General features: G+C 44.7%; 1 protein-coding gene across 1 annotated transcript in view; it reads right to left on the reverse strand.

Annotated features, from left to right (window-relative positions):
* LOC116832048 (complement receptor type 1-like) overlaps positions 1-13,794 on the reverse strand; it is a 60,598-nt gene that overhangs the window by 20,409 nt on the left and 26,395 nt on the right. The window contains exons 10-14 of the mRNA XM_032792454.2: positions 9,636-9,824; positions 8,391-8,576; positions 5,027-5,226; positions 3,690-3,850; positions 1,675-2,009 (exon numbers count right to left, since the gene is read on the reverse strand). Coding sequence (XP_032648345.1) covers positions 1,675-2,009; positions 3,690-3,850; positions 5,027-5,226; positions 8,391-8,576; positions 9,636-9,824 — 1,071 coding nt within the window. The remainder of the gene's footprint in view (positions 1-1,674; positions 2,010-3,689; positions 3,851-5,026; positions 5,227-8,390; positions 8,577-9,635; positions 9,825-13,794) is intronic.

The raw sequence follows: 13,794 nt of genomic DNA on the forward strand, positions 1-13,794 counted from the left end.
GATCGGTAAGACATGATTTCCCTTTACAGAAGCCTCGTTGACTTTTGCCCAACAATTTATGTTCTTCTATGTGTCTGACAATTTTATTCTTTACTATTGTTTCAACTAATTTGTCCGGTACTGACGTTAGACTTATCTGTCTGTAATTGGCGGGATCACCTCTAGAGCCCTTTTTAAATATTGGCGTTACATTAGCTATCTTCCAGTCATTGGTACAGTAGCTGATTTAGAGTTCTTTCAGAACTCCTGGATGAATGCCATCTGGTCCTGGTGACTTGTTACTGTAAAATTTAGCAATTAATTCCAAAACCTCCTCTAGTGACACTTCAATCTGTGACAATTCCTCAGGTTTGTCACCTACAAAGGATGGCTCAGGTTTGGGAATCTCCCTAACTCCTCAGCCATGAAAACTGAAGCAAAGAATTCATTTCGTTTCTTGGCAATGACTTTATTGTCTTTAAGCGCTCCTTTTGTGTCTCCATCATCAAGGGGCCCCACTGGTTGTTTAACAGGCTTCCCGTTTCTAATGTACTTAAAAAACATTTTGTTACTACCTTTTGAGTTTTTGGCTAGCCGTTCTTTAAACTCCTCTTTGGCTTTTCTTATTATATTTTTACACTTAATTGGGCAGTGTATATGCTCCTTTCTATTTACCTCGCTAGGATTTGACTTCCACTTTTTAAAAGATGCCTTTTTATCTCTCACTGCTTTTTTTACATGGTAGTTAAGCCACCGTGGCTCTTTTTTAGTTCTTTTACTGTGTTTTTTAATTTGTGGTACACATTTAAGTTGAGACATTATGGTGTCTTTGAAAAGTGTCTATGCAGCTTGCCACTGCTATGCAGGAGTCACTGCCCAAACACAGGCTGCACGCAAGGCTGGCCAGTTTTGTATGAAGGCTCTGTGCATGTATGTCCGTGAACAGAGGCACTCAGGGAACAGGCAGAGAGAAAACAGGCAGAGAGAACCTGCCCAAGCAGCCAGAAGCAGACAAAGAAGGAGCAGGAAAGCCAAGGAGATGGCAAGAAATGCACCGGTAATGTGGTCTGAGAGAAAACGGAGAGCAGGAGCTTTTCAGTAGTGTGCTGGCAGGAACGAGGCTTGGAACGGTGAGCAAGAAACCTGTCTCCGGTGTGATTCCTACTGTTTTGGAGAATCAGGACTTTTGTCTCCTTTCTCTTTAAATAAACAAGATTGCATCAGAGAAATACCGAGCTTCACCATCAATTTCTCCTCCTAACAGAAACAGCCTGCAAGACCCTGCGTACTGGCTAACCATTCAGGCCAAACAGTTCTTTTCAACCTGTCGCGTCCAAGCATTTACAGTGCGAGCTCAGCTTGAAACATGGGAGTCGCCCCATGGAAGTCAAAACTACCTGTGTGCTTAAAGTTAAGCATGTGCTCAAGAGCTTTGTGGAACGGAGCCTGAAGGAAAGAAAAACACCATCTCCATTTGGAACTGCAGGAGAAATGTAGCAAGGCAGAGCTGGAATTTGGCCAGGAAACCAGGATCAGAGCGGTAAGAACGGCATGGGATCTTTAGCAACCGCAAGCGCCCAGGAGCTTGCCAGAGGGAAGCAAAAGGAGAGTCAAGGGGTGCGAGCGTAGGGGAAAGCCAGGAGAAGGGAGAAGGTGGGGATGGGATTGAAGAGAAAGGCTCATTTTCCTACTCACTGAGAGCTCCCCCAGGCAGCTGCATGAGTATGAGGGTCCCCAGGAGCTGCAGGGTCCAGCCAGAGGGAAGTGACATCGTGGTGCCAGGTGAGTTCCCAGAGAATGGTGGTGACAGTGCAGTGCAGGCAGGGCTGCAGCTGCTCCTCACCTGCGCACTGTGCAACACGGACCCCAGGCATGGCCACCCATAGGCACATGAGGCAAGGGGAAGTGGGATTCCATGCTCTGCCGCTGCAGGGGCCCAGGAAGGGGATGGGCAGAGGGTGCACATGCTGCCCAGCCCCCTCTGTAGTGTTGTTCTCACGGCACAGTGCAAGTGGTTGAGCCGGATACAGCTGCAGTCAGTACCGTAACAGAGGCAGGCTCTGGTCACCCCCTCAGTATAGGAAACACCTGAGGGTGACAGCATTTCCTCCCCCTGCCTCCTTCCAAAGACTGGGTGGCATCAGAAGACCAAGACAGAGGAGTATTAATGTCTAGCATCCCCTGCAGGCTGCACATGATTGTTCTTCCTTTACAGACGGAGCTGCTGGTTGGTGTAGTTTGCAGAGAGAAGCACCTGCCATTGCAGCGCTGTACAGCTAAGGTGTCTCAGTGGAAGGGAAACGCAGCACTGTTATTTTTCTGGTCTGGGGACAATCACAAAGTTATTTTGATTCAGCAGCACTACACCACCCTGTGCTGATCAGCACCTCCAAACAGGGATGATTGCTGAAACACAAGAGGCAGTCCAGTTACCAAAGGATCCTTTCTACTCATCCTATGGGTCAAATTCATCCCTGTTGTTACTCCATCCACCTCCACTAATGTCATTACACTGGGGATGTATCTGACTCAAGCTCCCTCTGCCTTACAGAGGCAAACTGAACCACCCTGGACACTGACCTTCCCCTGTAATTCCACAGAACAGCAGGACAAGCTTTCCCTAAGCTACCTGGCCAAATAAGTTTCAACTCTAATCACCCCTAGGTATGTAAGCAGGGGCTGTCCTATGCCCCTTCGAGTCCCTGATGTGAGGGTTCACTGGCCTGGGGGAGATATTGGTGCTTCACTCCTCAGCAGGAAAAGGAACCTTTAAACATGCTGGCCATCTTCCTGTCGTACAGCCAAAGGGAGAAAATTATAAAAACAAAGACAATCAGAAGTTTTTACATTGCACTTTATTGTAGCCCTGCAGGGCAGAAATAATTGCTTGATCACAAAGGTGTAGGTTAGAGGACACCCTTATCATTCACTGGGCAATGGAGAAATGCTTAGTGAGTTGCTGTCTACAGTTAAATTTTCACCATTGATTCGTGGGAGTGTGTGAGAGGATATAGAAATGCTACAGATGAGATCAGCACTGATGTCAACCAAAAACAGATTTGTTCAGTTTGGGAAGGAAAAAACTGCCGACTTTTTAACTAAGAGGATAGGGCAGAAAATTGGCTTTTTTAACCTTTACATTTTCAGTGGGGCAGAAGGATTTCTGAACAAAGATGCCTTTAAGGTTCATGGAAATTAGGCAGTTAAATAGTCATTCACTACTTTAAATATGTTTGGGTTATAATGCATTAAGTTTAAATATATGCAACAATTGGATGATTTCTGAAAGCTCAAGGCTATTGGCGTATTCTGCATAGGGTCTGAAGCTTGCATCAACTGAAGATTTACTTCCGTACATTTTAATCTAATTTCTGTCAGCTTGCTTTCCCTTTCTGAACCGAAAGGAGTCTGAATTCAATCCTTTTACTATAGACCCCACAAACATATAAGAGGATCAAATCCCTAGTTTATCAAGTAGGGACTTACATTTGGGAGATTGAAAGGAAAGAGCAAAAAAACCCAAAACTTAATCACTGGCACACAGCATGAAAAAGATCTGATTCCTGAGGTATTGGCTAATCTCTTTCTAGATCACTAGACATACTAGCAAGTTCTCTGCAAATAGTAACAATCATCACATGTACAAAGTAATTATACAAACTTAATCCAAAGGAGACAGTTTGTCACAGTAACGGGTCACAGATTTCAGCTATTTCTTGTATTTTTGTAGGCCTCGCTTAAGTTTCTGAATCTCCAGATACAGTTTCTGTGCTTCCAGATGGGTTCTCAGTTCTGCCAGAGATAGACTGCAGTGGAGTAACTTTACACTTTCGCGAACCATGTTGCACAGAGGAGAATTGATTTGCTGCTCCTGTAAATCAGAAACAGAGGGAATGTGATTAAGCTGAAGAAGATAAGGACCTATCCTCACAAGTATGCTTAGTCCTTTTTTATCTGAACCATTATCCAGTATGTTACACATGTCTGTCTCATACAGTCTGTGTCTGATATATTATATGATCCCAAAAGTTGTTGGACATTCTCAAATAGAGCTGGCCAGAAAATGAAAAATTCATGTGAAACATATTGTGCTTTTAAAATCAGTTTCATCCTGAACCAGGGCAAAAACAAAAACAACCCTGAAATTTTTCATGGGAAGGGATTTCAAGAAAAATTCTACTTCAAGAGATCCCAAAATAAAATTTGTTTGGCTTCATGGCTGATCACACCAGCCAGCAAGCAGAGACCCTGGCCACACAGAGTCCATCCAAGCTCCAGCAGCTAGAGAGCCTGGCCATTCAGACTCCTCCTGACTCCAGGGGCCAGGGAAACAGAGCAACTGGGCTCTCTCCCTCTTTGGCCCTGGGGACAGCAGGCGTGGGTGGCAATGGCTGAGAGTCAGAGAGACAGGGCACTCAGCTTTGGCAGCCATCTTGGGAAGGCTTTGGTCATTTACAATTTCTGCACAGACACATATTACATATGTCTGTCTCATACTGTCTGTGCCTGACTTAGGGTCTGATCACAATAAATGCTGAGCAACCTCAGTTGTTGACTTCTAGAGGCTCTGATACTGCTAAGCAAAGTTGAAGAAGTTCTGAGCAACTTCCAGCAGTCAGTCATGGTATTTGCTTTATACTGTGCCCCAGACCAACAGAAAATACATCATGTATCACACCACTGACTGCTTTGAAAACCTCTCTCTATACTTCATAGTAGGGCATAACATTTTCTTCCTGTTGTGTTTTTAACCACCACATTTTACCTATTTTATATTATTTTGGGCATGGAGCAGCCACTCCAAAGGAAGAAAACCTCCTCCCTTAAAACACAAGAAAGAGATGGGGGTGGAGGGGAGTGATGGGATTTGTTTGCTTTCAGGTCAACTTATTTTTTCCACTGAAGTTGTATCAATGGCAGATCTATCTCCCTCGCCAAACAGACCTCATTATTTTAAAGCAGCAAAGATACATTCAGACAGTGTTACGTTTTACACTAGAAATTGGACAGGGTGCATCAAGAAACCCAAACGGACTGTGATGCTTACACACTTGGGTAACACCGACCAGGTGCCATCAGCTGAACATGTAATAGTCAAACTGTCTGTTGTAGACTGATACCAAAGGTCTGAAAATTGGTACCCAGGAAAACATTTGAAAGTAATGTTTTCATTCGTGTTGTACCACGCTTTTTCATCTAATGCAATGACCATTCCTCCATTTTGCACATCTGGTTTTGGACACCCAACTGAAAGGAAAAGGCAGAAGAGAAGACAGTTCAGTGCGAAGGGGAGATGCACGGTGAATGGGGCTTATTGCCTGTAAATCGTGCGCTTAGTTCACTTCATTGCAGCTGTTTTGGTTTTGCAGAGAAATAAACTGCTTGTAACACCAAACCCACAGTGCATCTCTCTCTCCAGAGAAACAAACATCATGAGTTCAACAAGAAAAGGGTGCGAGTGAAATCCCACCCAGTACTGTGTATCATGGGCATTTCCTGGAGTCATCGGCAGCTGAAAGTCCACATGTGGAGCAGCAGAGCACAGGCCCTCTGTTGGTTCATTTAAGGAAGTCTTATTGGCAGTCTTGGGACAACTGTGAACGTGCAGTTCACTCCCAGGAGCATTTGTGGCCTTTTTTAAAATAGCTTCTTTGGTCTATTACAGAATTAGCCTCCTTCATAGGGAGAAGTACATGGAAGTTAGTGGAGTTTCCTTGAATTTATACTATGGAACCAAGAGCAGAACTTGGTCCTCAACAGTGTCTTATGCTTCTACAGTGACTTTCATCCTGCAGGATGCCAAAGATACCACAGTGACTGGCACAGTATGAACACCACAGACAGATAAATGTAAGGCCTGATTGCCCTGGTTCTCAATGGAGTAAGTGAGAGCAGTGGCTTCAGGGAAGCCGGAGAAATTACAGAAGAATCCAGCACTTGCTGTTTAAAGTGTAGTAGGTAAATTCTCTTTAAGGGGAGCTGCTGCTGGATCAAGCCCCATGTCAGTAAATTAGCCAAACCACCTTCCTACTGTGCTTAGTCCTTCCAGAATCACCGAGGCGAACAGCCCAACCTTCCTGAAACCTACCAACCCTCCCTGAGTCCCCCAACAAGTGCCTCAGTCCCACTGTTGAACCATCCCACAACATCTCCCTCGCAGTGTAATTGCTATCCCTCTACCGCTGCCCACCCGTACCTGTGAAGAAGGGGGGAGAATTGTTGAGGATGTTACAAGGGGGCTGAGCCGAGACAAACATACTGACACCATACACAGAGTGGATTCTACATTATAGTTGCCACCATCAGAACAGCTGGACTGGGAACCACAAACCAAGAGATGGGTCAAATGTGGAGTGTGTCTGAGGGAGGAATTCAGCAAGGTGGAAATGGGATGATCAAGCATACGTTAGCGCATAGGTCAGGGCAGATCATGTATACGAGCGCCAGGGCAGAGAGGACGCTGGCAGTGGGCATCCCAGCTCGGAGTGTTTAGTCTGCTGCAAAGGGAGACTCTCCAGTGAGTTGGCCCACGACTCTACATATTGTAAATACTTAAGGGCTAAGATGTTAAATAGCCCCCAGGTCATTGCAATGTGCCCTCCATCCTTTTCTAATCTCAGTCATTCTAGTGTGATGAAGAAATGAATCACCTTTGCACTCGGGGACAGGTGCATCCCAGCACGGAATTCCCCCATTAACAGCTGTACATCGAATGGAGGATACTCCAACAAGTGACCAACCAGGGTTACATTCGTAAGTCACATTTGAGTCAACAGGGAAAATATTTTTCTGGCCGCGGTCGTCCCATCCATTAGCAATGCGTACAGGTGGCGCACAAGCTGGAATAAAAGGGGAAAATACAGCATTGATACACAAGGGGAAATCTCCTAAAAGAAGGGAGGCAGCATAAATACCATGGGGTTTCCTGACACTACATTTCCAAAAAAAGGTGCTTGGAGAGACATCAGTCTCTAATACCGCTGACAATCTGCCAGCACTTTGTTAGTTTCTGGCTGTGAATTAGCATCATACCCATGGCTTTCAGAGAGCAAAGATAAAAACAGCAACATGCAAAAAACTCTTAAAATGGCTCTTTGACCTGTAGAGGGCCCAGGGATCGTTGTTCACGTGCTCACAATACTGAATCACTGCATTGAGTCAACACCAAACCCCCAGTGCATCTCTGTCTCTGGAGAAACAAACATCATGAGTTCTACAAGAAAAGGGCATAAGTGAAATCCCACCCAGTACTGTGTATCATGGGCATTTCCTGTAGACATTGGCAGCTGAAAGTCCACATGTGGAGCAGCAGAGCACAGGCGCTCTGTTGGTTCATTTAAGGAAGTCTTATTGGCAGTCTTGGGACAACTGTGAACGTGCAGTTCACTCCCAGGCACACTTGTGGCCTTTTTTAAAATAGCCTCTTTGCTCTATTGCAGAATTAGCCTCTTTCACAGGGAGAAGTACATGAAAGTCAGTGGAGTTACCCTGTATTTATACTAGTGGAACCAAGAGCAGAACTTGGTCCTCAACAGTGTCTTGTGCTTCTATAGTGACTTTCATCCTGCAGGATGCCAAAGATACCACAGTGACTGACACAGTACGAACACCGTAGACAGATAAATGTAAGGCCTGATTGCCCTGGTTTTCAGAGGAGTAAGTGAGAGGAGGGGCTTCAGGGAAGCCAGAGAAGTTACAGAAGAATCCAGAACTTGCTGTTTAAAGTGTAGTAGGTAAATTCTCCTTAAGGGGAGCTGCTGCTGGATCAAGCCCCATGTCAGTAAATTAGCCAAAACACCCTCCCCTGGTGCTTAGTCCTTCCAGAATCACCGAGGCAAACAGCCCATCCTTCCTGCAACCTACCCACCCTTCCCGAGTCCCACAACAAGTTCCTCAGTCCCACTGTTGAACCATCCCACAACGTCTCCCTCGAAGTGTAATCACTATCTCACTGCCACTGCCCACCTGTACCTGTGAAGAAGGGGGAGAATTGTTGAGGATGTTACAAGAGGGCTGAGCTGAGACTAATAGGAGGAGATTAAGAAAAGGAAATTTTAGGCTAAATGCTAGGAAGAAGCTTCTTGAGAGTGAGATCTAAGAGACTCTTGCATAGTCTCCTAAGAAAAGGGATGTGAAGCTCTATTGATTGACATATTTAAGCCTTGATTAGAAAAAGCCCTGGGGATTAGTCTATAAGCAACAGATCCATCTCCCTCAGATATGGGCGAGGTCATTTGATAGAAGGCAGGGAGGGAAAAGGCCTTTGTGAATCAATGCCCCGTGGGGATCTTTCTAACAGACCCCACCTAGAAACAGATCTGATGGGTTTGCATCTTCTCTGATACCATTTCTAGGTTTTATAGGAGTCTATTTTTTTCTCAGCAGGATGCTTTAGTTGTGTTCATATTTACCCTTAATACAAGATGGCATTGGGGGATCCCAATTCCCATTTGTCTGGCATTCGATTGACTTGCTGCCTTCGAGGATGTAGCCAGATTCACATTGAAATTCAACACGGTTTCCAACTGTATATTCAGTTTCATGTGTAGAGATCTGTTTTCCATTTTCAATCACTGGGTTTGGACAACGAGGAATCTCTGAGGAACACCAATAAACAAAGGGTTTAAAATGTTTTTGTTCAGACAAAGGGTTTGTCTGCATGGGAAATTCATGGGAAAATTAGGGTGAAATAGCAAGGCTGTAAATTGAAAGGGCAATAGCTAACTCCACACTAACTCATCTCATGGACACTCTTACTCCACACTAAGAGGGCTTTTTTGTGAGTTAGGTAAATTGTCTTCCAAAGTCACAGTAGAGATACTTTCCGTGGGGGAGACTTGTTCACTGGGAGAGTCGTTATTATTCCATTTCAAACCATAGGTCCGTGACAGCAAACTCATGAGGAGAAATGACAAACATCTAAAATTTTAGTGTTACGTCTAACACATTCAAAGCCACAACATTTATATGGCTGCTGATCCATTTTCTCTGCAGTCCCAACACTTGGGGAACCCATGGCCATGGCTATAGAAAAGCTGCAGATTTTCTCAACCGTGCATTCCAAGAAAGTTCTATTTCCACAGGCAGATATGGCAAATAATTTCTCCCTGCATTCGAGTAACAGTGATTATGGGATTACACGGATTATGGGAATACTGCAGATGGGCAATGAAGTGGCCAGTGCATTAACATGCTGCTAGCTGCCTTCACCCCAGCTTCCTGCTGCTAAATCAAGTCACTGGGGTCTTTCCAACTTGGACTCAAATTGTCACCACAAACATACTGACACCACACACACGTTAACAGTGCCACCATCAGAACAGGTGGATTGGGAACCAAGACATGGGTCAAGTGAGGGGTGTGTCTGAGGGAGGAATTCAGGAAGCTTGGAATGGGAGGATCAAGCATAAGTTAGGGCATAGGTCAGGGCAGACTATGTGTACGAGTGCCAGGGCAGAGAGGATGCTGGCAGGGGGCATCTCAGCTGGGAGTGTTTGGTCTGCTGCAAAGGAGGAATCTGCAATGAGTTGGCCCATGACTGTACATATTTTCAGTATTTAAAGGTCTAAGATGTTAACTAGCCCTCAGGTCATTGCAATGTGCCCTCCACCCTTTTCTAATCTCAGTCATTCTAGTGTGATGAAGAAATGAATCACCTTTGCAATAAGGGACAGGGGCATCCCAGTGCGGAGTTTCCCCATCATCAGCTGTACATCGAATGGAGGATACTCCAACAAGTGACCAACCACGGTTACAGGAGTAACTCACAGTTGAGCCCACAAGGAAAACATTTCTCCAGCCGCGGTTGTCCCATCCATTAGAGATGTGTGCAGGTGGCTCACAAGCTGTAATAAAAGGGAAAAATACAGCATTGATACGGAATGGGAAATATCCTTAAAGAAGCTAGGCAGCATAAGTACAGTGCGGTTTCTTGAAACTACATTTCCAAAAAAGGTGCTTGGAGAGGCGCCAGTCTCTAATACCGCTGACAATCTGCCAGCGCTTTCTGTTAGTTTCTGGCTGTGAATTTGCATCATACCCAAGACATTGGGAGAGCAAAGATAAAAACAGCAACATGCAGAACACACTTAAAATGTCTCTTTGACCTGTAGGGACCCAATGGACTTCAACAGTAGGGTCCTTCTGCATGACTCCCTGAGTCATTAAACTGGCCTGCTACATCTGCATCACCAAATTCCAAATCTAAACCCCTTCTATAGCCACTGAGTTCTGCCAGAACCCCCTGAACAAGCATACCAAGCCTCCTCCAAGTTATGAAACTCTTCCGGGGTCCCCTGAGTTCCTCACCAATCCTCACTAGCTACTGAACTTTCCCACCACACCACCCTCCCAGTATAACGAGCCATCCTTTCCCCATATGTCCATCCCTCTCGAACTGGTGAGGAGGAGGACTGCTCAGGGTGAAAGAAGGGGACAGAGCTGGTTCTAGCAGGCTATGTAATTTTTCATAGTGGTTAGTTTTAGTCTGACACTGTTCTGGGATCGTCAAACTTTTCTGACAGTAGCCAGAGTGACGTGAAAAGCAGTCCCAGTGCTGCCTGTTGAAATAGGCCTAGAACTCTGAAAATGCTCGAGTAACTCATAACTCCAATAACAGATATTACCTTATACCCGGGTCTCTCTAATCCCTCTTCTGGATTTTTGAAAATTCATGGATGCTTAAAATTCTCTTTTCATGTGGCTCAGCATTTTGAGAATTGACCCAACACTGATGTGGGTGCCAGAAGCATTTGTGCCACTGCTCCCACTCAGTGGTTGAGTTGGGGGATGGCAACTTTAATCTGTGATGGGATCTTTATAATGGTCATAGTGAAGCTAACTGCTAAGGGAGACACAGAATCATTGTATCCTCTGGGCATTCCAGCCACCCTCTGCTTCACCCAGCATCATCGATGCTTGGGACAATGTTGTCTGATCTCTGGACCACTGGGGGAACAGGGCACTGTGGAGACCATCTCCCATCATAGCTCCCTTAATCAGGGCTGGCTCCAGGGTTTTTGCCACTTAAAGCGACGGAAAAAAAAAAGAAGCCATGATCGTGTTCAGCAGCAGCTCCATCACTCCCTTTTCTTCTTTGGCGGCAATTCAGTGGCAGATCCCTCCCTCCAAGAGGGACCGAGGGACCCACCGCCGAATTGCTGCCGAAGAGCCTTACTTGTCACCCCTTCCCCTTGGCCACCTCAAGCATCTGCTTGCTGAGCTGGTGCCTGGAGATGGCCCTGCCCTTAATCCAGGGCAATCTTTCTGCAGAAGCCTTTTTAAGACAGGGCTAGTCCTTAAAGGTATAGAGCATATTTTGCTTCAAGAAATCTTAACTGCAAAAGGCATTTATTTGTACGGACATATAGTCCAGGCACTAACTCCAATAAACAACATATTTTTAAATGCTGGCTAATGAAGAACATAGGTCTGTCACATCTTACACTGGGGTTATGTTCCACAGTCAGCGTGTAAAGCGAAAACCACGTATAGTCAAAATGACCCTTGAAAATCCCTTAAATCACCCATAAAGTACAATTTTGTGTATACAACCCTGTACAGTACTATGTATTGTATACAGCAATGTACAGTACAGTATATAATAAAGAATACATACGCAAAATATAATTTTACAGTATTGTCATAAACAGATAGTAGGAGTTAATAGAACAGAAGTACTTTATATCTCTTTTGACTGTAAGGGGTTAACAAGTTCAGTAAGCCTGGCTGTCACCTGACCAGAGGACCAATCAGGAGACAGGATACTTTCAAATCTTGAGGGAGGGAAGTTTCTGTGTGTGCTTTATTTTTGGTTCATTCACTGCTGGGGGCTCAAAGTGACCACGTGCAACCAGGTTTCTCTCCAATCTAACCTATACAGGCTCTTAAAAAATAGTGGAGTACTAGATAGATAAAGCTAGTTAGCTTAGTTTTGTTTTCTTTATTTGCAAATGTAGCATTTCGCTGGAAAGGAGTTTAATGTGTATTTGGCTGAAAGGATTCAGATTTGTATTTTGCGAAAGGATTTAATTTGTACTTAATATAGGCTGGAGGGTAATTCCAGTGTCTACAGCTGAAGAAACCCTGTTCTATTGCCATTTTAAATTTTACAGAGAGTAATTTTTTTCTCTTTTTAATTAAAAGTTTCTTGTTTAAGAACTGATTGTTTTTTTTTTTTATTCTGGTGAGACCCCAGGGGACTGGGTCTGGATTCACCAGGGAACTGCGTGGGGAGAAAGGAGGAAGGGGAGAAAAGGCTAATTTCTCTCTGTGTAGGATTACTGTCTCTCTCAGGAGAAGTCGGAAGGAGAAAAAAGAGAAGGAAGGAGGAAGGGTGAATGTCCCCCTGTTTTGTGATTCAAGGAGTTTGAAAATCACATAATCGTCCAGGGTAACCCAGGGAGGGGAAGCCTGAGAGGCATGGTGGGGAAAGGGTTTTATTTCCTCCTTGTGTGAGATTTCAGAGGGTCGGGTCTTGGGGGTTCCCCGGGCAAGGTTTTGGGGGGACCAGAGTGTACCAGGCACTGGAATTCCTGGTTGGTGGCAGCACTACAGGTTCTAAGCTGGTAATTGAGCTTAGAGGAATTCATGCTGGTACCCCATCTTTTGGATGCCAAAGTTCAGAGTGGGGAATTGTACCATGACAAGTATTTTTAATAATTTAACAGAGAGTCAGAAGAATGAAAGAATAAAACATGAAAACAGTACAGTGCAGTACTGTAAACCTGAACAGTCACCAGTCATCCTGGATATTCTTGCTAGTCTTGTACTGTACACACTCCAATTATTAGTCTTCCTCTTCCCCTGACAACACTATTATTGAGTCACCAGGGCTTGATGTCAATCCAGGAGACGATGGGCCAGGCTTGGATGACGGAGAGCGAGTCTTAGAGGAACTGCATGGCTCTGGTTCAGCTCGAGAAGTTGATTGTGTAGGCTCTGCTGCTGCTGGTTGTTTTTTCTTTAAAAACATGGTGATTGGCAACTGTCGCTGTTGTCTCTTGAGCTCCTCAAACATTTCTTGGTACAGTCTCAAATCATCCGTAATACTACGTGTGATTTTGAGGCTTCATTCCATAGAGGGATTGTATTCAGAAATTAAATCATTCAAGTGTTTCGCTGCCTGGAACACTTCAGCAAATTTATGAAGATTCCCACTTGCTAGCTCTTCCTGTTCGTCATCATCATCTTCATCTTCTATAGCCGATTTTATCAGTTCCTCTAACTCTTCGTTAGTCAATGTTTCTCTATGGCCCTCAATTAATTCCTCAATTTCTTCCTCAAGGATGTCAACAAAGCCATCATCACCAATTTGCCTGGCCACCTGAACAATGAGTTGAACTTCTTTATCAATGGTCAGGAAACTTTTAAAATCACTCACACAGTCTTCCCTTAGGTTTCGCCAACAGGCGTTGACTGTTTCAGGCTTGACTGAATCCATTGCCTGTTTAATATAAGTGATGCCATCAGCAATGTTGAAGGACTTCCAACACTCTATTACATTATGATTGGGATCAGCATCCATAGTGGTAAGGATCTGTGAGAATGTAAGCCTCGTGTACGTGGCCTTGAAACAGCTAATGACGCCTTGGTCAAGAGGTTGGAGGTGGTATTGGGGGGGAGAAGGACGACTTCAACGTCATTATGCACAAACTGGAGTGTTGCAGGGTGGCCAGGAGCATTGTCTACGATCAGCAACACTTTAAAGTCAAGTCCTTTTTCTTCAAGGTACTGCTTGACCTCCAGAATGAAACACTTGTGGAACCAATCCAGAAATAATGCTGCCATCACCCAAGCCTTTTTATTTGATTGCCA

Source organism: Chelonoidis abingdonii, chromosome 4 (genome assembly GCF_003597395.2).
Source record: "Chelonoidis abingdonii isolate Lonesome George chromosome 4, CheloAbing_2.0, whole genome shotgun sequence".
Taxonomy (NCBI): Eukaryota; Metazoa; Chordata; order Testudines; family Testudinidae; genus Chelonoidis; species Chelonoidis abingdonii.